This window comes from Triticum urartu, chromosome 2A, assembly GCF_056163025.1.
Source record: "Triticum urartu cultivar PI428250 chromosome 2A, HENAU_Tu73, whole genome shotgun sequence".
Taxonomy (NCBI): domain Eukaryota; kingdom Viridiplantae; phylum Streptophyta; class Magnoliopsida; order Poales; family Poaceae; genus Triticum; species Triticum urartu.
The window spans coordinates 621,887,410-621,914,404 of record NC_141874.1 but is presented as its reverse complement, the minus strand read 5'-3'; the positions used below and the strand labels follow the sequence as shown (position 1 = coordinate 621,914,404).

General features: G+C 43.9%; 1 protein-coding gene across 1 annotated transcript in view; it reads left to right on the top strand.

Annotated features, from left to right (window-relative positions):
• The window catches only part of LOC125537547 (putative carboxylesterase 2), a 128,688-nt gene extending 102,104 nt beyond the window's left edge, over positions 1–26,584 (top strand). Inside the window, exon 3 of the mRNA XM_048700863.2 lies at positions 25,873–26,584. Coding sequence (XP_048556820.2) covers positions 25,873–26,584 — 712 coding nt within the window. The remainder of the gene's footprint in view (positions 1–25,872) is intronic.
• The last annotated feature ends 411 nt before the right edge of the window (positions 26,585–26,995 follow it).

Here is a 26,995-nt window from a genome sequence, read left to right as displayed (position 1 = left end):
TCGATCTCCAGAAGGCAAGCCTGGTGTCCTCCTCTCAACCTTCAATGCTGACCCTGGCAGCAGCCATGATTGATCCTTCGTACGCTAAACTGAAGAAACCTCATCACGAGTTTCATCATGCATGGGAGTCGAAGACATTAGATGAAGATCACATCCTGTACGCAGCAATGGATGCCTACCTTTGTTTAAATATCTACAAGGGTTGGATGAAGAAGCAGAGCTCAGTGTCCGGTTCAAGCAAAGAAGCGTCGGCGAAGAGGAAGAGGAAGAGGGACGAGGACGAAGTCCAGGACGTGGACTCGGACTCCAAATAGGTGGCAGTGCCGTCGCTCATGCTGGTTCTACTCTAGTGTCAAGCGGACTAGTTGCTTATTAGTTTTTTTTCAAGGGTGTGTTGTGCTGAGGCCCCAGTAGAACTATGTTTATGTTCTTTCTCGTTATTTGAACTTTTAGTACGTACAGTACTACTAGTACTATGTCTTACTAGTGTTCTTCTTGCAGTTGGTACTACTGCTCGTATCTTCATGTTCCTACTGTACTTAATACGTTCGTACTAGTAGTATAATTTGGGTCAGTCGATTTGTGAAAGAAGTTCGACGGAGCGAAGGAAGAAGACGGCAGAAGAGGTAGAAGAAGCCCTTCTAGCCATCCATGTTGCATCAAACGGCTCACATGAGTCGACTGACCCAAATTGCTCCTTCAGATTGCAGGATCCACGTGGCATTCAAGGTCTCGAAGGTAGATTCCTTCGTCCGCACCCGGTTTGCGGGCTCGACGCACGCGCGACCGGCTTCCGCCACGACAGCCACCATGCGCGCCTCCTCCGCGCGGGCGGAGACGACAATGACACGCTAGTTCCTCCTCGCCGGCGTGCTGGAGCACGCGCTCATCCTCCTCTTCGTACGCTGCGTGCATAGACGCGGCTCCACCAGCTGCTCACGTGCTTGGCAGCGCGGCGGCATTGCGAGGAGGAACTGCAAACGACATGAGCGGGTGAGCCTTCGGCTTCATGGCACAGGGATGGCGGCGACACGGCGGTGATGGGCGAGAAATTGTTGGCCGGAGCAGGCGGGCGCCGGCATGCGCAACGGCAGCGGTGGCATATTGATGAGTGCGCGCGTGGGAGCTTACTTTAGTTTTAAATATAAGGTTGGTCAAACTTAAAAGAAAACCGTACTAGTACACGTAAACATTAGACTTAGGCAGCGCTTTTATTAGTTAGTACCACAGCCACGATACGGAATACTGTGCAAGCATGTGAACCGTGCCCGCGCGGTTGATCGAACGGTGCGTCACCGTGTCGCACTCGAAGGACATCCACCGAACCTTTTTGTGTGTGTGAAAACAATCCTCGAGTATTACTCAACTTTTTTTTCCTGTGAAAGTTCTTGACGCTGCCATATTTCCATATATTTGAATTTAGCTGCAGTTCGTGTTTATTTGGATTTGGACGTTTTAGGTGTGCGCTAGTTTTTTTTTAATACTGATTTTGCGTGTGTGACTGAGAGAGAATGTGTGTATGTGTCCATATGTGTGTTGTGGTGGAAGGGCAATGTGGAGACGGTGTGCGTGTGATACAGACATAGAGAGGTATGAATGTGCAAATGATCATGCATGAGTGAGATAGACAGATGCCGATACGTTGTGTATACATGAGAGAACGGTCTTCTAGTTTACTTGTGTGTGAGAGAGAGAGAGAAAGAGAGACAGAGAGAGGAGCATCCGTAACACAACAACCATCTCTCTCGATTCGTCCGTCCCTCGCACGGTTGCATGTAACACATGCATCAACGCGCACATTTTGACACCCTCACCCGGCCCCTACCCACCTCAAGGCCCGCACAATCTCTTCGTGAATACCCATTTCTCCCCTTAGGTTTTTTTTCTCTCAATATCTGACACACACACACACAGAGACACACGCAGCACAACACACACACACACACTCCCCCGAGCACACAATTCATCCCCATCCAAGGTTATACGGCGACCACTCTCGCTTGTGCTTCTTTGCACCCCAACATGCACAACACCTCAATCTTCAAAGAGGGTAACGAGCAGATCGAAGACGGCGACCACACTGTGCTAGAGAATGCAGGGACATTTGGAAGCAGGGTGATGTGACGACGGCTGACTGACTCCTCCCCCCGCCCTCTCTCTCTTGCACAAAATTACCTATCCCTCTCTCCCCCGCACAAAATTGTCAATCCCTCAACCCACGAGATCCTTCCCCTCTCGTCCATGTTTTTCCTGCTCTCTCATCAAACATGTTGTCTCTTCTCCTTCCACGTATACAGAATCCAGATGCACACGCATCTCATGTATATTACATGTATGCATCTTTCTCACAGACCTAACTTCTTCCTCTCTCTTTCTCTCTCTCTCTCTCTCTCTCTCTCTGTCTTGTTAGGTTTGATTCCTACTCTCTCGTCCACATACATACAATCTTTCCCGCCCTATCTGCTCCATCTTCAAAAGCTCTCTCTGCACGTTTCATTCGCACATTGGGATATGTCAAAATGTTGCTTCTATAATGGTTGATGTAGAGTTATGGTTGTTCTTGTTGCATCCTACAAAGTAATAACTATGAAATGCATTTAGATTCTCATTTGACTCGGATTATGTGAGTTTGAGCATGTTGTGAAGTACTATAGACCTTGTATACATCATGGGATTCGATAATGATTGTAACTATTGAATTGTATAGACCATTACATTCGAAGTCAATAGCCTAATATATTTATTTCACAATTTCAACAAATGATTAGTTCAGTACAAACTAAGAAAACAAATGTGTACTCCCTCCGTTTTTATTTAAGTCCGCGTATTAGCATTGGTCAAAGTCAAGTTTTGTAAACTCTCAGAAAGCTTATAACAAAAAATACTAACATATACAATAACAAATAAATACCATTAGATTCATTATTGAATGTACTTTCACATCATGCATATTTGTTATGGTAAATGTTTATATTTTCTATAAACTTGGTCAAACTTTAGGAAGTTTGACTTCGATCAAACCTAATATGCAGAGTTTTCTACTACTACTCGCTATTTGCTTAGCCGAATCACTCAACACGCCACACGGGGAGTCCAGTGTCACAAAATTTTGAGGTCGGCAGGAAAATCTCCCGCGACCCTGATTCGAGCAGTGGGAAGTTACCATCATAGCCTTCGGAACAGGCTTACAGATGACGCTTGGTAGGGGGCTGTTTTCGTAACTTTAGGTTCACCCTACCCAGCCAACCCCACCCTGGCACCCAGAGTAGTACACCTGAATACTCCCCATTTTCTATCCCCACTGCGAAATAGACTTCTCTACGGCACCACATCCTTCATGCTCCTCCCCTTTACATCGGCGCACTCGTCCACCGCAGCGCATCTGCCTCATCGACGACCTCGTACGCCGCACTGGAGCCGGTCCACCATCGTCGTCATACACGGAGCCTCTTCCCCAGCATCGTCTTCCACGGTCTCGGATCTGCTTCCCGGAAGCCGACACCAAGCGTAGAAGTACCACCATCGTGGACAATGAACTGACTCCCGTTGCCGACCATGACTCACAGAGGCTGCCGCGACCATCGTTCTCCTCCTCGACTGGTAATGTGTGTATTGAATCACTTAGCAGTACATGTGCAGTTTCATACCTACCCTTCAAATTTCCTGGGTGCTATTGTTCCCGTAAAAGTAATTGGTTATAGCCTCCATTGTCCAACAGAATATCAGCTTGTAATTGTGCATCGCTCCTATATCGCGCTGTGCTTGGGTAGGTTTTTCATCTGCATCCAGTAGTGTGGCAAATGATGGAAAGGTTTTTAGAACTAGCAAAATGCCATGTGTTGCACGCATCAAGATGCATTTGTATGAGAAGTTTATTTTGTTGGAGATGCTCTAACGTGGCAGACGAGTGCTTTAATGTTGCCCACAAGATGCGCGAGTATTACTAGTAGTATATTTTTCTTGCCATGTTGAGATTTTAAAGCCACGAGTGCGAACATGCAGAGGAGCAATTGAGACCAAACACGGGATATTCGGGACATCTTCAAGGAGCGCGGCAAGTTAAAGAGGAGCTGCACCGAACCTGTAAATGAGCTTTGGTAAGTAACACCCTTTCAATTACTTTCGTGTAGCCTCGTGTTCTTCGATGTGTATATGTTGTAGTTTCTGTTTATATTTCTCTTAAGCATGGTGTTCTTCGATGTGTAATAAGGAGAGTCTTAATCGTCCTAATGCTTTCGTTTTTAGCTTGATGTAGGAAGTGGGTGTTCTCACCTTGTAGTCTGTTTTCATTTATTTTTTCCTTTTGAATTCACTTCTCCGAGTTCTGTTTATCTGGCTTCTACTAAATGGATCTAGGTTGCTCTGAGTATTGATCTAAAAAAGAAGTAACTTCATGTCAGGATGCAGTTCCTGCAAGGAGGGAAGTATGGTCAACCTCGAGATCATGTTTCCAAAATAAGGCTGCATTACACACAAGGTGCCAGTTCCCTAATGATGCTGGATTAGACACAAGGTGCAAATTCCCAGATGATGCTGGATTACACACAAGCCAGGTGGAGTCGTCGGCTGTTCGTGTCCTCGTGGCATTAGTAAATGCTGAAAGAAAGCGTGCAGCAGCCCTTGAGAATGTAGCTGAGTTCCTGAAGAAGCAAAAAGAGCAATCAGATGCTCTCTTCACCCAAGCCAAAGAAGAGACGGAAGAAGCCAAAAATAAGCTAGCAGAGGCAGAGTAGGCTAGGCGTCTCCTGCTATCTAAAAATGTTGTCAATACAAAATTTCCTTCATAATAGCTAGGTTCAAATGTTTATCCAGTCAGCATGCCTGTTGTGATGTCTGTGCATCTACTGATGTGGCACAAAATGTTTTTTTTCGGGTCATCTAATAACAGCAATTACTTTCCAAACAATAACAGACGAAGCATTGGACATGGTATAGTTCACGCGCAAGCCCGACATTCCAAGTTCAACTTCCACACCAAACTCATGTTCATAGATATCTGCACATTCATACATAATGTCCACAACCATGTTTCACTTCAAAGCCAAAAAAAATGTGAGGAGAGTTATAAATAAAGAAAATTCTCTACTAGTTCCTGCTACCAGTGTGAGCACAACAAGTCAAGACCATGCGTAAATTAATTATATTTTAGTCATTTTTTGTGTTCTAAAATGCCTGCCGGCTCGCGAAAGGACGTGTTGCCGGCACACGCGCGGATTCAATGAAGGCAGGCGGGGCAGTCTTAAGCTGGTTGCACGCGGCGAGGAGGCGTGCTCAGGCGGGCCTGCAGCGAATGCGGCCCTCTTGGTCGGCGCGCCGTTTCAATGCCTGCTCTATGAGAGGTCACGTCCGTGTCAGAGCAATCACTCCCTCGAGTCGTTTTTTGTTTGGGTATAACAAAATCTCATTTTCCATTCACATTTTACAAGTATAGTTCGTGGACAAACTTTGACCCAAAGTACGATGGGGACTAGTAAACCAGAATGGAGGTAGTAGTTTTTTTAATGGAAGAAGGGTTTCCCCTTCCGATTTTCATTAAAGAAAAGCAGCATCTAAATCTAAACCATAGTATTTGCCTAGAACTACCAGGTTCAACATCTCGCAACATAAACCCATACAACCTCCATCGAAAAAAATAACAAACCATACAACCATACGCCAAGGAGGTATGTAGTACTATGAATTCCATTTTCGCTCCATACCAATCGTTCTAAAAACTACTTACTACTTATAACGCGCCATTGAAAATTGGAACTCTTAACCCCCACTAAAAAATGATATTTTAAACATGGCTACTCGATCTGTGGCAACTGGCGAGCCAACGCGCTCCAAGTCGTTCACCTGTGGTCCCGACCATCAACTCCTACGGATCAAATTATCACACGAGCTGACTATTCCTACAAAGGTGCTCCACCACGTACCCGCTACCCGCGAATGCAGCAATCGTGCCCCTAGGGTTTTAGAGTTTATTTGTTAACATCGCCTTTACTTAACACTCATGTGTGCGAGACAGCGAGAGGCCGACTGCGTGCGTGCGCCTCTTCTCTTCGTATATGTACTCCACCATTTGTCTGGTGTCCAAAAAATTATAATAACTACTAGCAATGTGCCAATGCGTTGCCACACGATCAAAGTAGATTAATACAGTGGCGGAGCTAGATGCAGATTACGCCTAGGGCTATGCTATGTTGAGTGATAAACTTCTATGATTTTCTATGCTTTGCATGAAGAAATTACAAAGGAAGTTGTTTCTAGGCCTGGGGCTATAGCCCTAGCTTCCCCAGGCCTATCTCCGCCACTGGATTAATACATATTCACCGATTTGATAGAAAAAAGTCTAGCTTTGAAATACGTATACCACTAAAAATATGTTATGTTTCACTCAAAATATATTCCTTTGGCGGTTTTGATGAGATAAGGGAGGAATGTTGTTGGTTTCAAGATTCGAGAAGTGGTATATGTCTAATTTCTACTCTTACTAGCAAGATGCCCATGTGTTGCACAGAACATCAGGATCTTGTGGGAGAAAAGGATGAACGAGGGAAGGCCTTATCTGCAAATGTGGTGAAGAGTGCGGGTAAATTGCCATATTTTCCTTCCTATCCGTCAGATATAAATCAGACGACCTACATTGTAGGATGGCAAGCCCACCATCATCACCAACTCTATTTTTTATCCCTACTCTTATAATAAGCATTGTCGGTGATGATCGTGCGCCTGCCATCCTGCAATATAGGCCGTCCGATCTATATCTGACGGATAGGAAGGAAACTATGGCAATTTTGCAAAAAGATACCCACACCCCTCTCCACATTTGCAAATAAGGCCTTCCCTCATTCATCCTTTTCCCCCACAAGATAAACTACTCATACAAATGCATCTTGATGTTCCGTGCAACGCATGGGCATCTTGCTAGTTGTTGCAAAAAGCCCATGTGTGTGTGAGAGAGAGGGCGAGTGGAGGAGGACGGAGTGCATGTGTGACAAAGACACAAGGAGTGTGTGTGCGTAGGTATCAGCTTAAAATGAGGCGATAGTGTGTGTGTGCACGATCGAGAGGGCGTGTCTCAAGAAGGGAAGAAAAATCTACATAGATACAAGGAGCGGGAGAGAGACATGTATGCGATGGTGGAAGCACGAGTGTGCGGGTGTATAAACCTATCTAGAGGCTAGCTAGTCGATAAATGTTTGTGAGAGAAATACGAGTTGGGTGCGAAAGCGAGAGTTTTGTGTGTGAGAGAGAGAGACGGTAGTCGGGAAGGGGAGTGGAAGCAGGAGTTGTGTGTGTGTGTCTGTGAGAGAGAGAGGAGACGGTAGTCGGGGTTGTCTGGTCGGTAAACAAATGAATAATGTCAGTCTGGGATGGAGACAAAAAGGAGACCGCAACAAATGTTGTGTCTATAGGAGAGATAGAGAGAGTAATTTTAGTGGTATGAGTCATATGTAGAGACATATAGGGTGTGTGAGAGAATCCCATAGAGAGAAAGACAAAGTGAAAGACGAGTGGAGAATGTGTGTTTGGCGGTGAAAAAGAAAGCTTAGGTACCGAGTGATACTAGAGAACAGTAGAGACATGAGAGATAATGAAAATTGTGTAATGTATAATGATAGGGAGAGTGTGACACTTCTCAAGGGAGACCTCGAGAGACCATGTTTGCGAGGATAGGAGCAACATGAAGTGAGCGTGCGGGTGAGCTGGAGAAAAGAGAGTGATAGCTACCTGAAGAAGCATGCATGCGAGAGAGATGGGCGTGAAAGGAGTGAACAAAAAAGGGATTCAAATATTTGAATTCGAGATGATGATACATGTAATCCATACTCGAACCAAAATTGATCTATCAAACATGCATACTCATATGAATTCACGCACATCTATGTTATTTAATATGCAGATATTGCTGATCCATACATTTTAGTAGAACATAATTAGGTTAAAAAAATTCGAATTCAACCTTAAGATTTCGAGATCGTTGTATTTGTAAATCATATTATACATATAAAGGAGCAGAATTCTTTGTTGTGCTTTTGAAAGTATATATAAAAATGATGTATATAGAATGTAATTCCAATTGAAAATGGATCCCGCCCGGAAAAAAAAGAATACAAACGGGATTCGAATTGAGTTGGCACGGTAAACGTGCACTCTGCAAAATTTGAATGAAGCGGGGAAAGTCGCAGTAACCGCCCGAAACCAAAATCTGCGAGATGGAAATCACTACTGCCTATCCCTGCCACGCAAAGCCTATATGCTGGATTTCTATAGGTTTCGATAGGGGTAGGTTTGTAATTTCACCCAAATGTGACGTAACCGCCTCTCACCCGGATTCATACACGGTGGGCGCCAAAACACGGTATGTCCTCGGCCGAAATCGACTCCCTCCCCGATTCATATTCATACACGGTGGGCGCCAAAAACAAACTCTCGTCGGCAAATATTCGGTGTATGCGAGATTACCGTCCTATCCCCAACCGACTAGTGTTGCGGTGATGTAGTAGAAATTTGAAACGGGGGCTAAGTTTGTAAATTTCCTCGCATTTGAGACAAGCGCGCCCTAAATACATGGTTCCCCCCTTCCTCTCTACCTCCCTTTTCCCCATTCGTACTCCATGGGCGCCAAAACACCCTCTCCACCCCACCCTCCTCCGTCCGCCGCCGCCGTCCACCACCCCATCCACCGCCGTCCTCCTCCACCATGCCGGAGCTGATACCCCCACGCCGCCGTCCATTACAAGAGATCGACCTCTCTCATCCACGGCTTCAGACCAGGATCCTTGCATCCCGTCCTCTCGCTTCATCCCCGCCGTCGTCCACCTTGCCGGCGCCGCTCCTACGACCGTCTCGTCCACCGCACCCCGCCGCCACTGTCTACCCTCCTAGATCTGCTTCCACGCCATCGACAGCCATCGCTACCGCAGCACCGTCAAATTCTCAACAGATGCATACACGGCGCCGCACCAGAGGCGGTACTCTTTCGTATCTGCTCAACTTATTTATTGCAGCAAGAAAATAGATCGCCACTGCTTTACTCTGATTTCTTGTCTTGGTTGCGAAGTTGCCTTTGTCCGGTTTGCACCTTCAGATCCGCCATGGCATGCTCAACACCATACTCGCAATGCTCATGGTTTTCCCCTTTTATATTCCACACTAGTTAAATCACAGTAGACTAAATTTCAAAATTGGGTCAGTCGATTTTTCAGAGCTCGCCGGAGTTCGCCGGTGCGATCGAAGGGGCTCGGGTGGGGACGGTGGTTGTGGGGGCGGTGGTGGGGCCTCGACGAACGAAGAAAACTCGACGCGGGTGGGGGCGGGGGTGGGGGTGGCGGAGGAACACAGGCGGTGGGGCCGGTGGTTAGGCCGGTGGCCCGTGCGGTGTTCTGTATGGGAAGCACAGTATGTTCCTTGTCAGGAAGGGGAGTAGGGACATCTGCAGTCTAACAGCTGATAGAGCTGGCCTGTACGTGATCGATAGGCTTTCAATTACTAGCGGCAATACAACACCGTAATTTCCAGCCAGTTCCACTTTCCCGATTTATATATCCTGGTTATGGTGTACCCCTATTATGTACACTATGATCTGCCTAGTTGTTGTGTGCTCTTGTTATCATGGTTTGGCAATAAACTCTCTATACAGTATACTATGAACCTATCATCTGCCAGCTATCCTTACTTCCGGAGCCTATTTTTTGTGTACTTGTGCCAGATTATATAAATGCACGCACCATATTACAGCACACATGAGCTCTCTCATCAGAATCCAGTGATAGCACACAGGTGTTTACAGGGGCGCCCCTATATTAGAATATCATCTGCATTACAAAGATAAACTCACAACTATTTATGTTTTCATGGTTCTCAGATATCATACGCAATTACAGTGAATATCAGAATCCGTGCATCAGAAGAATATTGTGGAACACTGCAATGACTTACAAAATTGGCACCAAGGCATTGAGTGCCATTCTGGAAGCAATGAAACTCGTACGCTCCCCACCTGTTGATTCTTGTTCAGAATATCATCCTAATGACTATTCTAACCTCGAGGAGTCAAAGGAAGATGGCCTGTCCTGTTCACCCATCAAGGTGCCTGTTCTAATTTGGCAAGGTTTTATTGATTGCGCGTATCTTGCATATGTTGTCTTGCATTTCTTCTACTTTGTTGCACCGCCATCTGCTTAGTTTACTCATCATATATGTCGAGATGCCATGCCCATCCATTATCAATACATATTCCATCTGTCATCGTACCATGTTTTTTCACTCAAATGTTGTTCTGGTGCATCAGACATCAAAAAGGAAGAGGGTGATTGCCGAACCTGAAGGAGCACCAGCAAAGTCCTTGAAAAACGTGGTGGTGCTGGAGAAATCAGACAGCACCCCACTTATATTAGCTGTACAACTAGTGACACAAAACGTAGGACCGACTCCAGCAGACTGTACCCATACTTCACTGGCCACACCACTAGCCCCACCACATAGGACCTGCACTCCAGCAAAAGGTATACCGATTTCATTTGCCATAGCACCAGCTGTACCACAGAAAAATCCCACTCCAGCAAAAAGTACAGCAAGTCCACCGGCCGAAGACCTATCCCAACTGTAGAGACGGCCAATTCCTGTAGATTGGAACCCCATTCCATTTATTCCCATTTTGAAAGACAATGCTTTCAATGTTTTTAGGGACTACATGCATATATTCCCATCATGGGAAGATTATTGTGAAGACAAACACCATTTTCACATCTTCATGTCCAACTTACGTGTAAGTGCTATTATTCATGGTTATTATTTTCCTGTTTTTTGCTGATTGAACACATCAATGATTTACATTACATTGTTGTAACTAGGCGAGGGTCAATCTGGATAGTCATGACGAGCAAAGCTTGCTTGTGCTTTTCAAGGAAGCATTGCAGCAGTATCGGTGTTACTTGAGGAAATCACACTTTGATGGCAAGTCTGTAAACGAATTTCCGGTGAAGTCTCTTGTGCTAAATTTAGAAGACATTGAATGGAAAAACCTTGTTATGCACTGGTCTCGTTCCCAGGATGAGGTATTGTCTATGAAATCACATGACAATTTGAACTTCTACTTTTCTACATGTGCCTTACGGATCTTTTTTGCAGGAAATCTGCTCGAAGAAGAACTTCGGTTTGACAAGAACGACAGGATATCACAAATATGCTGCCCGCTGCTTTGCTCTTGTTAGTACCTGTTGTCCTGTATCACTGTACTTGCGTACATACCTGGTTCATTATGTGACAGCAGTATGCATGATAGCTTGCTTATCAATTGTTCGCTCCAAATTACCTGATCTGTATGAATGGTTACATTAGTGTAGAATATATCCAATGCCAATGTTTTTTTAGCTCTGCATTGCTCTTGTAAGTATATGTTGTCCTTTATCAGTGTACTTATAATGACAGGTAGTTGTTCATGTACCATCACTCTGCAGCTTATTTTCCTTTGCCCTCCATTTTCTACACATCATATGTATGTTTACTCTTACCATAAGGTTGGTACTGAATAAGTTTAGCTGTGCATTGCTGTTGGCTGTACCTTTTGCCTGTATCGCTGCACTTACATTTATAGCTACTTGGTTTTGTAGCATCACTCTTCATCTTATCTTAAATATTCTCCATTTTTTCGTATATTATCACATCTATATTTACTCTTAACAAAATGTAGAATAAAGGCAATGCTTTTGAAGAAGATTATGTGGTAAACTTCTTGAATTGCCCCCCCCCATCAGCATGGACAAGGCCTTTATAGAGCCTGTCTTCACCAATAATGTAAGTTTGTCCATCTCAAGCCTTCAAACTTTGTTGTATATATTTGGTTAGGCATGACTGCAACAACTGTTTATTTTTGGTGTTTGCATCAAATTGCTTGTTTAAAGTTTATTATATGTAGTTCATAAACAAAAGTTCATCCTTTCTCAATTTAAGTTTTCAGTTGTACAACCAAGTTCCTTCTTCATACCATGTAAATTAAACTATACAGAGCAAGTGATCTTCTTTTGCACTGCATGTATGCTTCTGTTCTTCATCTGTAATCCAGTGGTGTGGTGAACCTACCCACTATAGCACAATGTCATATTCTGCAATGTCTTAACTATGAACAATGTCATATCATTCTACTATTATTTAAACTGTCTCTTTGTTTGCCAATCTGAAATGGTATAAATTGACAGCACACTAACCATTGATACTTATGAGTTCTTGATTTGTAATCCAGTGGTTTCGTGAAGCTGCCAACTCCTTCATAATGTCATTTCCTGCCATGTCTTGACCTGAACAATACCATATTGTGTTAATGCAAATTTAAACTATGTCACTTTATTCGTCAGTAAGAAATGTGATGAATTGTCAGCACTGATACTTTTATGTGCAAAACCTGTCATCTGTCTGCTTGTTTATCTTTCAGAGTGAGGAAGATACAAGTGTTGAACAAGCGCAGTCTCATCATCTTGCTCAGCTGCTTGCCCTGCAGCCCAGCAGGGCTAATCTTTCTTGAACTCTATTGAAGTGCTGTCGATTTTGTATATTATTTTGTCGGTGTGTTTATTTGCACTGGTGGTGATCTTTGATGCCCAGTATATGTAATCTGATGTCTGCTTGTGCTTTATTATCATAGTGGCGAACTTTGCTGCCTAGTGGATGTAATATGCAGTAATTTCTTTATTGTATAGTCTAGGTTTTTTCTTATTCACGATGCTGCAGTTATTTTACTGTATATATATCCTGTCTTCGCAGTAAACCGGCCAAACCATAAAATTACGGTACATAATCGGGCCGTCATGCAATCACGATGTAGGTTGGGCCTGAAATGTGCCGATCAGCTCACGGGCCGGCAGCAGCCCGAAATGAACCCCGGCCCATGATTGTGCGAATCAAATCACGGGCTTTTAACAGGCCGAAAAATTGTCTCGGTCCTTGTTTGTCCCAATCAGATATCGGTTGCGAGCAGGCCGGATGCAAACTGGGCCGTAGTTAGGCCCAACTATATGACAGGCTTTTAACAGGCTGAAATTAATATAGGGCCGAAATGTTAAAAGGGCCCTTAACAGGCCAAAACAAATATCAGGCTGAATTACTAAGTGGGCCTTTAGCAAGTGGGCCCAAAAGCATAGTGTCCAGTTGACGGGCCGAATCTGATATGGGCCATATTTGAGCCCAAAGCATCTTAAAGGGTCGGACCTGATCTGGGCCCTAATTTGGCCCAGAACGTGGTAGGCCTTTAACAGCCGGATCTCATATGGGTCACTATTAGGCCCGGAGCGTGGCAGGACATTAATGGACCGGATCAAATATGGGGCCGGCATTTGGCCCAAAACATGGCAGGCAGTTGATGGGCCGGCCTACTAGGGTACTCAAAATCTTGTGGGCCTACAGCTGGGCCGGCCCATTAATGTCGGCGAAATCTCGGGGGCCTTTAGCTGGGCCAGCCCATTATGATCCGCAAGAATCTTGTGGGCCTTTACCTGGGCCGGCCCATTACGGCACACAAAAATCTTATGGGCCTTTACCTCGGCCGGCCCATTATGGCCCGCAAAATCTTGTGGGCCTTTAGCTGGGCCAGCCCATTATGGTCCGCAAAATCTCGTGGGCCTTTAGCTGGGCCGACCCATTATGGTCCACAAAATCTTGTGGGCCTTCAGTTGGGCTGGCCCATTTAAACTTGATGGGCCGGTCCACGTGTCAACATATCATAGGCGCGTCTCGCCCATTGGATGAGTTGACACGTGTCTCCTCCAGCCAATGATGATTTTACACGTGGAAAATCCCCATTGGTCGTGGCTATTAACGGGTTATCGGATCCAAAACCCGACCCGATAGCTTAACGGCGTTCCGTTACGATGGATGCCACGTGTCGGTCACCCTTGACGAAAGCACTTTTGTGACGCGTGATTTATTGTCATGGAAGTGGACACTTCCATGATGATAATTTTGGTAATGTCATGGAAAACTTCCACGATAGCACAGGTATGACTATCTTGATTCTGTCATAAATTTGTCATGGATGTACATGCATGACAAAAAAAGCGACCTACTATGACAAACACATATCATCACGGAAGTGTATTTTTTTGTAGTGTGAGGGCTATGTTATGGATGAAGAACCTAAAAGAGACTTTCTTGCTTGCAATGATAGAAGTTATCTTAAGAAATTATTAGCTAAGCTTAAACAAAAAACTCTGAATGCTAGAATGAAATATGATCCTGCTTATGCCACTTCACCTATCTTTGTTACTGATAAGGATTATGAATTCTCTATTGATCCTGATATAATTACTTTGGTTGAATCTGATCCTTTTTGTGGCTATGAATCTGAAACTGTTGTGGCACATCTTACTAAATTAAATGATATAGCTACCCTGTTCACTAATGATGAGAGAACTCACTACTTTTATATTCTTAAAATATTCCCGTTCTCATTAAAGGGTGATGCTAAGATATGGTTTAATTCTCTTGATCCTGGTTGTGTGTGTAGTCCCCAAGATATGATTTATTACTTCTCTGCTAAATATTTCCCTGCTCATAAGAAACAAGCTGCCTTAAGGGATATATATAATTTTGTGAAAATTGAAGAAGAGAGTCTTCCACAAGCTTGGGGGAGGCTTCTTCAATTACTTAATGCTTTGCCTGATCACCCTTTTAAGAAAAATGAAATACTTGATATCTTTTATAATGGACTAGCTAACTGATGCTTCCAGAGATTACCTGGATAGTTGTGCTGGTTCTGTTTTCAGGGAAAGAACACCGAATGAAGCTGAAATTCTATTGAATAATATGTTGACAAATGAAAATAATTGGATACTTCCTGAGCCAACTCCTGAGCCTGTTCCTAAACCAACTCTGAAGAAAAGGGGTGTTCTATTTCTCAGTCCTGAAGATATGCAAGAGGCAAAGAAATCCATGAAAGAAAAGGGTATTAAAGCTGAAGATGTTAAGAATTTACCTCCTATTGAAGAAATACATGGTCTCAATTTACCGCCTGTTGAAGAAATATATGGTTTTAATCCATCACCTATTGAAGAAACACATGGTCTTGATAACCCGACACAGGTAGTAAAGCTAAATTCTATCTATAGATATGATAAAGCCGAAATCCCATTTACTAAGTTTGCTAGCCCATGCTTAGATGAGTTTGATAAATTTATGGTTAAGCAAGAAGACTTCAATGCTTATTTTGGTAGAGAATTAAAACGCAGTGCTGATATGCTTGAACACTTGGGTGATTATATGGCTAATGTCAAAGGTGAACTTAAACTTATTAGTAAACATACTTCTATGGTTACCACTCAAGTAGAACAAGTACTTAAAGCTCAAAATGATTTGCTCAATGAATTGAATAGTAAGAATAAGGAATATGTTGTTAGAGTGGCTACTAGAACTGGTAAAATGACTCAGGAACCTTTGTATCCTGAAGACCACCCTAAGAGAATTGAGCAACATTCTCAGAGAAATAATATAGAGGCACCTAGTCCTTCTAAAAGGAAGAAAAAGAAAATGATAGGACTTTGCATGCTTCTAGTGAACCTATTGCTGAAACACCTGAGAATCCAAATGATATTTCTATTTCTGATGCTGAAACACAATCTGGTAATGAACCTAAAACTAGTGATAATGTTCATGTTGATGCTTAACCTAGCAATGATAATAAAATAGAAACTAAACCTGCTATTGATCTTAATAACCCACAATCAAAGAATCAACGTTATGATAAGAAAGACTTTGTTGCTAGGAAACACGGTAAGGAAAGAGAGCCTTGGGTTCAGAAACCCATGCCTTTTCCTCCCAAACCATCCAAGAAAAAGGATGATGAGGATTTTGAGTGCTTTGCTGAAATGATTAGACCTATCTTTTTGCGTATGCGATTAACTGATATGCTCAAAATGAATCCTTATGCTAAGTACATGAAAGAAATTGTTACTAATAAAAGAATGAAATTTCCACCATGCTTTCTAATTACACTTTTAAGGGTGGAATACCTAAGAAGTTAGGAGATCCAGGAGTACCCACTATACTATGCTCCATTAAAAGGAATTATGTTAAAACTGCTTTATGTGATCTTGGAGCCGGTGTTAGTGTTATGCCTGTCTCTTTATATCGTAGACTTGATTTGAATAAGTTGACACCTACTGAAATATCTTTGCAAATGGCTGATAAATCAACTGCTATACATATCGGTATTTCTGAGGATGTGCCTATTGTGGATGCAAACGTTACTATTTTAATGGACTTTGTTATTCTTGATATTCCCGAGGACGATAGTATGTCTATTATTCTTGGAAGGCCCTTTTTGAATACTGTAGGGGCTGTTATTGATTGCACCAAAGGCAATGTCACTTTTCATGTTAATGGTAATGAGCATACGGTACACTTTCCGAGGAAACAACCTCAAGTTCATAGTATTAATTCTATTGGAAAAGTTCCATCGATTATTTTTGGAGGTTTTGAATTTCCTCTTCCTACTATCAAGAAGAAATATGATATTCTAATTATTGGGGATGTGCATATCCCCGTTGAGGTAACATAGTGTTATTCAAAATTTCTTCGGTTCCATGTTATTCGGAATGAGTTTGTTAACAAGACTTGATCAACCTTGTTAATGGATTCCTTTTGATGATCATGAGATGGATGAATTTAGAGAGCACAACCTTCTGTGCCCTCGTTTTACTTTTTGTTATTTATATTAAATAAAATAAAATTAGTATTTTCTGTCTGTTATCTGAATTATCCGTGCAATATAAAAATACCCCGAAAATAAAAGTTCTCCGAATGCCCCGAAATTTAAAATGATTTTTTCTGGAATATTTGAGAATATTTGGCATTGAGAACACAACAGGGGAGGCATCCACCTGGCCACGAGGGTGGTTGGCGCGCCCTACCCCCCTGGGCGCGTCCCCTGCCTCGTGGGCCCATGATGACCCTCCTCCACTTATTCATGCACCCACACACTCCTTCTTCCTCCCACAAACACCATTATCCAGCTGAAGCACGAGTTCTAGCTCATTTTGCTGCGATTTTTGATCTCCTTGATCAAAGCACCTCTCACAAAACTTCTTTGGGGGATTGTTCCTTGGTATGTGACTCCTCCATTGGTCCAATTAGTTTTTGTTCTAGTGCTTTATTCATTGCAAATTTGTGTTGCCTAGGATGGCCATGTTCTTGAGCTTGCATGTCAAATTTATGTGGTTCCAAGTAGTTTTGATGCATGATATAGGCTCTAGGCACTTGTAGGAGTAGTTGCTATCAATATTGTTGAGTTTGGTTCACTTTTATTTGAAGTTACTAAAAATTTCACAATTTTTCAAAAAATAATGAAGAGATTTTTTAGGGGCTCATCGAGCCAAAGCTCGAAGGAAAAGCAAAATGAAGAAGAAAAGAGGTCCAAGTATAATCTGCCTCGCATCTCGGAGTTCGGCCGTGTGAATGGCCTTGTGATGATTTCTTGAGAGCAGCCGGGATTTATGATGATTTCTATGAATTGGCTGAGAATGCAGGCCTCTCCGCCTTCCTCCACGACCAACGTGAACAGTATCTCTTACTCACCAATATCTTTGTGCAAAACTTTTATTTCCATGCTAGGAGCTCACCACCTACGGTGGAGTTTTATTTATATGATGAGCATAGGAGATGTCACTTCGTGATTTTTGTCAGGTTTGTTTGATCCCTTTCGAGGGCATCATAGAGGAACGACATCGCAACGATGTGGATGGGCTTATTGATACCATCACTGTAGGGGAAATGAGGAAGGTTTCCGATGCACGATCTACTAGCATACACTTTCATGTTCTACGTTACTTTGCTATATTTGCTAGTAGATGCTTAATTGGGTGCGGAAACTGTGGAAACCCGAGTGCCCCTGATATTGTTATTTTGTGCCACGCCTTATTTCGTGATGATACATTCAGCATGTGTGCTATTATTGCAAAGCGGTTAAACCTTAACCATACTAAGGGCCCCATCTTTGGAGGCATCTTCGCCTCGCACCTAGCTACACATTTTAACATACCTATTAGGCATATGAGAAGGAAGAAAAATTGCTGCCTCCTGTTTATTTAGATTATAAGAGTATGGTAGCACACGATTTTATTGTTAAGAATAGGGAAAATGAGCTCAAATACAAATTGTTCTTTGATAAACATCATCCTGAGATTATTACCCTGCCTGCTCCTTCCTTGTTTGATTTATCTGCAGGAAAGTACCTTGTTCCGTTGGAGGCTATTCACGCCTACCGGAACCCTACATCAGCCATAGAGTCAGAGTCGGAACCACAAGTTGATCCTCCACGACAGTCTAATTACCAGTGGGATCTGGAGATGATTGCCAACCAGTGGCAATCAGAGTCTTCTTCTTCTTAGTACGACCCCAACTATTACCATGGATATACGCGAGGCCAACCGTGCCCATAGACCAACTTAGGCCAAAAGCCTAAGCTTGGGGGAGTACGTATTTCCCACCGACATTACATTCATGTTCACACACTCATTGCTAGTTGTCGGTGCTCATACTTTTTCATTGTAATATCCATGCTAGTTTGTTTTCTCTTTTTATGCTTTCTTCTTGTGTGCTTAATAAACATTAAGAAAAACAAAACAAAATTAGTTGTAGCTTTTAGCTAGTTTTAATTTCCATGCTTGTAATAGTAATTAAAAAGAAAACCCAAAAAGATTTCATGTTCTTCTTTTTGCTTGTTGGGAGCTTTCCCGTGTATATAGTTTTATTTCTTTTCTTTTCTTTGGGGGTCGATAGGAGAAGATCATGATTAAATTGTTGAAGTGGCTCTTATATGCATTATTGTTGATCTGACAAAGAGCCCATATTACCTTGTCTTCTCTCTTGAATTGAATGCTTGCAGATTCCAGCTTAGTCCAATGCACGTGCACTATTATTATTATCCGCACTATTCGGTCGTGCAAGTGAAAGGCAATAATTATGATTATATGATGAACTTATTGAGATGAGAAAAGCTGGTATGAACTCGACCTCTTTTCTTTTTGTAAATATGATTAGTTCATCGTTCCTAATTCAGACTATTATGAATAAACATGTTTGCAATGACAATTAGAGATCATAGTTTCTTATGCCATGCTTAATTAGCTAGGAGCTTATAATGGTTTACCTTCCGTGCCAACATGCTATTAAAATGGTTGTGATGTGGTATGATAGGGTGGTATCCTCTTTTGAACGATTCGAGTGGCTTGACTTGGCACATGTTCACGCATGTAGTTGAAACAAAATCAACATAGCCTCTATGATATTTATGTTCATGGTAAATTATATCCTACCTATATACGGTGTTGATTAATTTTAATGCATGTTCATGACTGTTGTCGCTCTCTAGCTGGTCGCTTCCCAGTCTTTTTCTAGCCTTCATCTGTACTAACCGGGAATACTGCTTGTGCATCCAATCCCATAAACCCCAAAGTTGTTCCATATGAGTCCACCATACCTACCTATATACGGTATCTACCTGCCATCCCAAGTAAATTTGTATGTGCCAAACTCTAAACCTTCAAATAAATATCCTGTTTTGTATGCTCGAATAGCTCATGTATCAACTAGGGTTGTCCGTATCTTCCATGTTAGGCGGGTTATTCTCAAGAGGAGTGGACTCCGCTCCTCACTCACGAGAAAGTGGCTGGTCACCGGGATGCCCAGTCCCATGCTTTATGCAAATCAAATCAAAATAATTGCAAACAAAACTCCCCCTGGGACTCTTGTTAGTTGGAGGCACTCGTTGTTTCAAGCAAGCCATGGATTGATGCTTGTTGGTGGAGGGGGAGTATAAACTTTACCATTCTGTTTGGGAACTGCCTATAATGTGTGTAGCATGGAAGATATCGCCATCTCTTAGTTGTCATGTTGACAATGAAATTATACCGCTCAAAATATTATTCATCTCTATTTCAAAACCGAGTTCTGGCACCTCTACAAATCCCTGCTTCCCTCTGTGAAGGGCCTATCTATTTACTTTCATGTTGAGTCACCATCCTCTTATTAAAAAGCACCAGTTGGAGAGCACCACTGTCATTTGCAGTCATTACTGTTAGTTTACATTGAGTATGACTTGACTGGATCTCTTTTACCATGAATTACAATATCTAGTCAGTCCTTGATCTTTAAAGGTGCTCTGCATTTATGTTTTGCGGTCTCAGAAAGGGCTAGCGAGATACCATCTTGTTATATCATATTATGATTGTTTTGAGAAAGTGTTGTCATCCGAGATTTATTATTATTGCTCGCTAGTTGATTATGCCATTGACATGAGTAAACATGAGACCCAAGCGTTATTGTGAATATGGTTAGTTTATAATCTTTGCTGAAAACTTGAATGTTGGCTTTACATATCTACAACAACAAGAGCAAACAGAGTTTGTAAAAGTTTTTCTTTATCACTTTCAGTTTGTCAACTGAATTGCTTGAGGACAAGCAAATGTTTAAGCTTGGGGGAGTTGATACGTCTCCGTCGTATCTACTTTCCAAACACGTTTGCCCTTGTTTTGGACTCTAACTTGCATGATTTGAATGGAACTAACCTGGACTGACGCTGTTTTCAGAAGAATTGCTGATGTCTTCTACACAACCTTCTTATTGTAGACGTTGTTGGGCCTCCAAGTGCAGAGGTTTGTAGGACAGTAGCAAATTTCCCTCAAGTGGATGACCTAAGGTTTATCAATCCGTAGGAGGCGTAGGATGAAGATGGTCTCTCTCAAGCAACCCTGCAACCAAATAACAAAGAGTCTCTTGTGTCCCCAACACACCCAATACAATGGTAAATTGTATAGGTGCACTAGTTCAGCGAAGAGATGGTGATACAAGTGGTATATGGATGGTAGATAATAGTTTTTGTAATCTGAAAATATAAAAACAGCAAGGTAACTAATGGTAAAAGTGAGCGTAAACGGTATTGCAATGATAGGAAACAAGGCCTAGGGTTCATACTTTCGCTAGTGTAAGTTCCCTCAACAATAATAACATAATTGGATCACATAACTATCCCTCAACATGCAACAAAGAGTCACTCCAAAGTCACTAATAGCGGAGAATGAACGAAGAGATTATGGTAGGGTACGAAACCACCTCAAAGTTATTCTTTCCAATCAATTCGTTGGGCTATTCCTATAAGTGTCACAAACAGCCCTAGAGTTCGTACTAGAATAACACCTTAAGACACAAATCAACCAAAACCCTAATGTCACCTAGATACTCCAATATCACCTCAAGTATCCGTGGTTATGATTATACGATATGCATCACACAATCTCAGATTCATCTATTCAACCAACACATAGAACCTCAAAGAGTGCCCCAAAGTTTCTACCGGAGAATCACGAAGAAAACGTGTGCCAACCCCTATGCATAGGTTCATGGGCGGAACCCGCAAGTTGATCACCAAAACATACATCAAGTGAATCACGTGGTATCCCATTGTCACCACACATACGCACGGCAAGACATACATCAAGTGTTCTCAAATCTTTAAAGACTCAATTCGATAAGATAACTTCAAAGGGGAAACTCAATACATTACAAGAGAGTGGAGGGGGGAAGAAACATCATAGGATCCAAATATAATAGCAAAGCTCGCGATACATCAAGATCGTATCACCTCAAGAACACGAGAGAGAGAGAGAGAGATCAAACACATAGCTACTGGTACATACCCTCAGCCCCGAGGGAGAACTACTCCCTCCTCGTCATGGAGAGCACCGGGATGATGAAGATAGCCACCGGAGAGGGATTCCCCCTCCGGCAGGGTGCCGGAACGGGTCTAGATTGGCTTTAGGTGGCTACGGAGGCTTCTAGCGGCGGAACTCCCGATCTATTGTCTCTCTGGAAGTTTTAGGGTGTATGGAGATATATAGGCGGAAGAAGTTCGTCAGGGGGGCCACGAGGGGCCCACGAGGGTGGAGGGCGCGCCCTAGGGGGTGGGCGCGCACCCCTACCTCGTGGCCTCATCGAAGCTTCCCTTACATGCACTTCAAGTCTTCTGGGCTTCTTTCCTTACAAAAATGAGTTCCGTGAAGTTTCAGGTCAATTGGACTCCGTTTGAGTTTCCTTTTCTTCGAAACCCTAAAACAAGGTAAAAACAGAAACTGGCACTGGGCTCTGGGTTAATAGGTTAGTCCCAAAAATGATATAAAAGTGTATAATAAAGCCCATAAACATCCAAAACAGTAGATAATATAGCATGGAGCAATCAAAAATTATAGATACGTTGGAGACGTATCAATTGCCATGGTGTTATTTATGTGCAGAAACAAAAGTTCTCGGAATGACCTGAAACTTCACGGAGATTATTTTTGGAAATAATAAAAAATACTGGCAAAAGATCAAGACCAGGGGGCCCACACCCTAGCCACGAGGGTGGGGGCGCGCCTGCCCCCCTGGGCGTGCCCCCTACCTCATGCCCCCCTGGAGCTCCACCGACCTCAACTCCAACTCTATATATTCGTGTTCGGAGAGAAAAAAATCAAGGAGAAAGATTCATCATGTTTTACGATACGGAGCCGCCGCCAAGCCCTAAACTCTCTCGGGAGGGCTGATCTGGAGTCCGTTCGGGGCTCCAGAGAGGGGAATCCATCGCCATCGTCATCATCAACCATCCTCCATCACCAATTTCATGATGCTCACCGCCGTGCGTGAGTAATTCCAACGCAGGCTTGCTGGACAGTGATGGGTTGGATGAGATTTATCATGTAATCGAGTTAGTTTTGTTAGGGTTTGATCCCTAGTATCCACTATGTTCTGAGATTGATGTTGCTATGACCTTGCTATGCTTAATGCTTGTCACTAGGGCCCGAGTGCCATGATTTCATATCTGAACCTATTATGTTTTCATGAATATATGTGAGTTCTTGATCCTATCTTGCAAGTCAATAGTCACCTACTATGTGTTATGATCCGGCAACCCCGAAGTGACAATAATCGGGACCACTTCCGGTGATGACCATAGTTTGAGGAGTTCATGTATTAACTATGTGTTAATGCTTTGGTCCGGTACTCTATTAAAAGGAGGCCTTAATATCCCTTAGTTTCTGCTAGGACCCCGCTGCCACGGGAGGGTAGGACAAAATATGTCATGCAAGTTCTTTTCCATAAGCACGTATGACTATATTCGGAATACATGCCTACATTACATTGATGAATTGGAGCTAGTTCTGTGTCACCCTAGGTTATGACTGTTACATGATGAACCGCATCCTGCATAATTCACTATCACCGATCCATTGCCTACGAGCTTTCCATATATTGTTCTTCGCTTATTTACTTTTCCGTTGTTATTGTTATCATCACTACAAAATACCAAAAACATTACTTTTGCTACCGTTACTTTTGTTATCGTTACCACTACTATCATATTACTTTGCTACTAAATACTTTGCTGCAGATATTAAGTTTCTAGGTGTGGTTGAATTGACAACTTCAGCTGCTAATACTTGAGAATATTCTTTGGCTCCCCTTGTGTCGAATCAATAAATTTGGGTTAAATACTCTACCCTCGAAAACTGTTGTGATCCCCTATACTTGTGGGTTATCAACAAGCGTCATGCTAAATGGAGTGAATTTATTAAGTCTTTTCCTTATGTCATCAAGTACATTAAAGGTAAAGAAAACATTATCGCGGATGCCCTTTCTCGCATATGCATGCTTGTTACTCAACTTGAATTGGATGTCATTGGTTTTGAGCATATCAAAGACTTGTATGAGCATGATCCTACTTTTGCTACTCCTTATGCCAAGTGTTTGTCACACACCTCTTGGGAATGCTATTACATCAAAGACGGATATCTTATGAGAGCCAACAAACTTTGCATCCTCGAGTCTTCTCTTCGTTTGTTGCTTTTGCAAGAATCTCATGGAGGAGGCTTAATGGGACATTTTGGACGCGACAAGACGTTCACCACGCTCTCGAAGAACTACTTTTGGCCCAAGATGTTTCGCGACGTCGGTCGCTTCACCAAACGATGCTATACATGTTGCAAAGCTCGGTCCAAAGCTCAATCCCATGGCCTTTATATGCCTCTACCAATTCCATATCAACCATGGGAAGACATTAGCATGGACTTTGTACTTGGTTTGCCTAGGACTAGAAATGGGAAGGATTCGGTATTTGTCGTTGTGGACCGTTTCTCAAAAATGGCACATTTCATTCCTTGCAACAAGATAGACAATGCTTCACATGTTGTTACTCTCTTTTGTAGGTAAATATTGCGTCTACACGGAGTGCCAAAGACGATCGTCTCGGACCACGACGTCAAGTTCCTTAGCTACTTTTGGAAGACCCTATGCGCCAAGCTCGGAATCAAGCTACTTTTCTCCACGGCGTATCATCCACAAACCGATGGCCACACGGAAGTTACCAACCGTACACTCTCCGCTCTACTTCGAGTACTCATCAAGAAGAACATCAAGGAGTGGGAGGAGTGCCTACCTATCACCGAGTTCGCCTACAACTGAGCGAGACACTCAACAACTGGCAAGTCCCCCTTAGAGGTCGTCTATGGCTTCAACCCTTTGTCACCATTGGACATTCTCCCTCTACCACTCCAAGAGCGCATCAATTTGGACGCTAGTGCAAGAGCGACACATCTCAAGAAGGTGCATGAAGATACAAGGAACACCATCGAGCGCCAAGTTCAACGCCTTGCGTCCAAGCTCAACTTCAACAAGCACCCTATGGTCTTCAACATTGGTGATCTTGTGTAGATACACCTTTGCAAGGACCGTTTTCCACAAGAACGCAAGTCCAAGCTTCGACCCCGAGCGGATGGACCCTTCAAGGTGCTCGCACGATGCAACGACAACGCTTACAAGATCGACCTCCCACGCGACAAGTACAATGTGAGCGACATCTTCAACGTCAAAGATCTCTCTCCCTTCCATGGTGATGAACAATTTGATCCGAGGACGGATCTTCCCCAAGGGAGGGGAGATGATGCGGAGAATCCCAAGGCCATCCCCATGGACCCAACTACATCTCCTACGACACCTCTTGGACCCATGACACGAGCACGTGCAAGAGCTCTTGAAACCGAGGTGACATCTCTCCTCTCACATTTCCACTTTGGTGCACATGAGATATGGCTACTACCTCATACGGACACTTAGTGCATGCTCAGGTATCATGGAGAAGCTAAGGAGCAAGGAGAAGAGGAAGAGGAAGATGGATGTGACGACGGAGAAGAAGAAGTGATGAAGAAGAAGCTACAGGCTCCGGACGACCGGCCAGGACCGGACGTCCGACGACCTCCAGGCTCCGGACGTCTGACACTTCCACACCCGAGCCAAAATGATGGACTTCCGAAGCTCCACGGTCGACCGACCCCGACCGAACGTCCGACCGAAGACCACCCGAGCCGAATCTACGGATGTCCGACAGGCACCGGACGTCCGGACCCTCGCGAGCCTCCGGACGACCGGTGACTCCCGGTCGTTCGACGCATGTGCGCTATTTCGTGTTGGGCCGCAGCCCATGTACCCCTTCGCCCCCCCTCTTTTGCACTAAGACTATATATACTCCACCTCGTCCAACTTTCTAGGGTTAGCATTGGTTTAGCTCATTTGAGAGATAGAGCATTGCTCATCCACATCGGATCTACTCCTCGAGAGAGACTGTGGCCTCTTCGGAGAAGATCCCTTTGGATTCAAGACCTCCTCACGGAGAAGACCGGCTACCCTTGTATTGTCCCTAGTTGATCGTGTACCGTGTGAACTCTTATGTACCGAGGATCTAGCACATGTGTGACTAGCTTGTGTTGGTTTAGTGTTTCTCCTGTGTTTTCCTTTATGTTCCCCTCGTTTTTCCCCTTGTGTTCTTCGTGTTCATCACGGGATCCGCTCCTATCATGAAAGATCGGCCCCTAGGGTTCCTACCCTACATCACACAGTGGCGTCACCGATCTACCACAAGTACGTCGCGGCGCCCGCGGTCGTCGTCTCCATCAACTACCGTCTCGCGCCCGAGGACTACCTCCCGGCCACGTGCAACGACGCCTTCACGGCCCTCAAGGCGGTCGTCGCCGCCTGCCCCCCAGACGGCGCCGAGCCCTGGCTCGCCGCGCATGGCGACGCCTCCCGCGTCGTCCTCGCCGGTGACAGCGCCGGCGCCAACATGGCGCACAACACGGCGATAAGGCTGCGGAAGGAAGGCATCGGGGGCTACGGCAACAAGGTCAGCGGCGTGGCGCTCTTGCATTCCTACTTCTGGGGGACTGAACCGGTGGGCGGCGAGTTCTCGGACACCGCCTTCTACTACCCCGGCGACATGGAGCGCGTGTGGGATGTGGCCTGCGGCGGCGAGTTCGGCCGTGATCACCCGTACATCAACCCGGCGGTGTCGCCACAGGAGTGGTGCCAGCTCGGGTCCAGTCGCGTGCTGGTCACCATGGCGGAGTTGTGCTGGTTTTTGGAGAGGGCGCGCGTGTACGCGGAGGGGATAAAGGCGTGCGGGTGGGCCGGTGAGCTCGAGTTCTACGAGACCAGGGGAAAGAAGCACACCTACTTCCTGTTCCGTCCCGACTGCGACGATGCCGCCAAGGAGCTCGCCGTCGTGGCCGACTTCGTCAAGCACTGCTGAGTCTGCTTCGCTTGCTCATCCGGTAGGTGATTCAGTAATAAAGGAAACACGCGATTTTTAAAACGGTAATTGGTAACACTTGTGAGTTGTCAGATATTTGCTCCTCTGAATCAGTTGTAGTTGCAACTTCATTTGAAATATTTTGTTGGGTTATATAAACATAATGCATATAAAATTTCACATGTAGAGAATAGATAGCATAACGATTAAAGTTTAGTTCACTTGCAATGTAAATTGATAACAAAAGTCAATTTGATGATGTATACGTATAGAGCGATTGTCCAACTCAAAATCTGTTACAAATTAAGATCCACTTGGCACACTTAAAAAATTCTCACATAATATCAGGAATGTTGTTGTTAGCTTCATTCGCACGGTATTTGAGCAAGTATAATAAAAATATATTCCTTA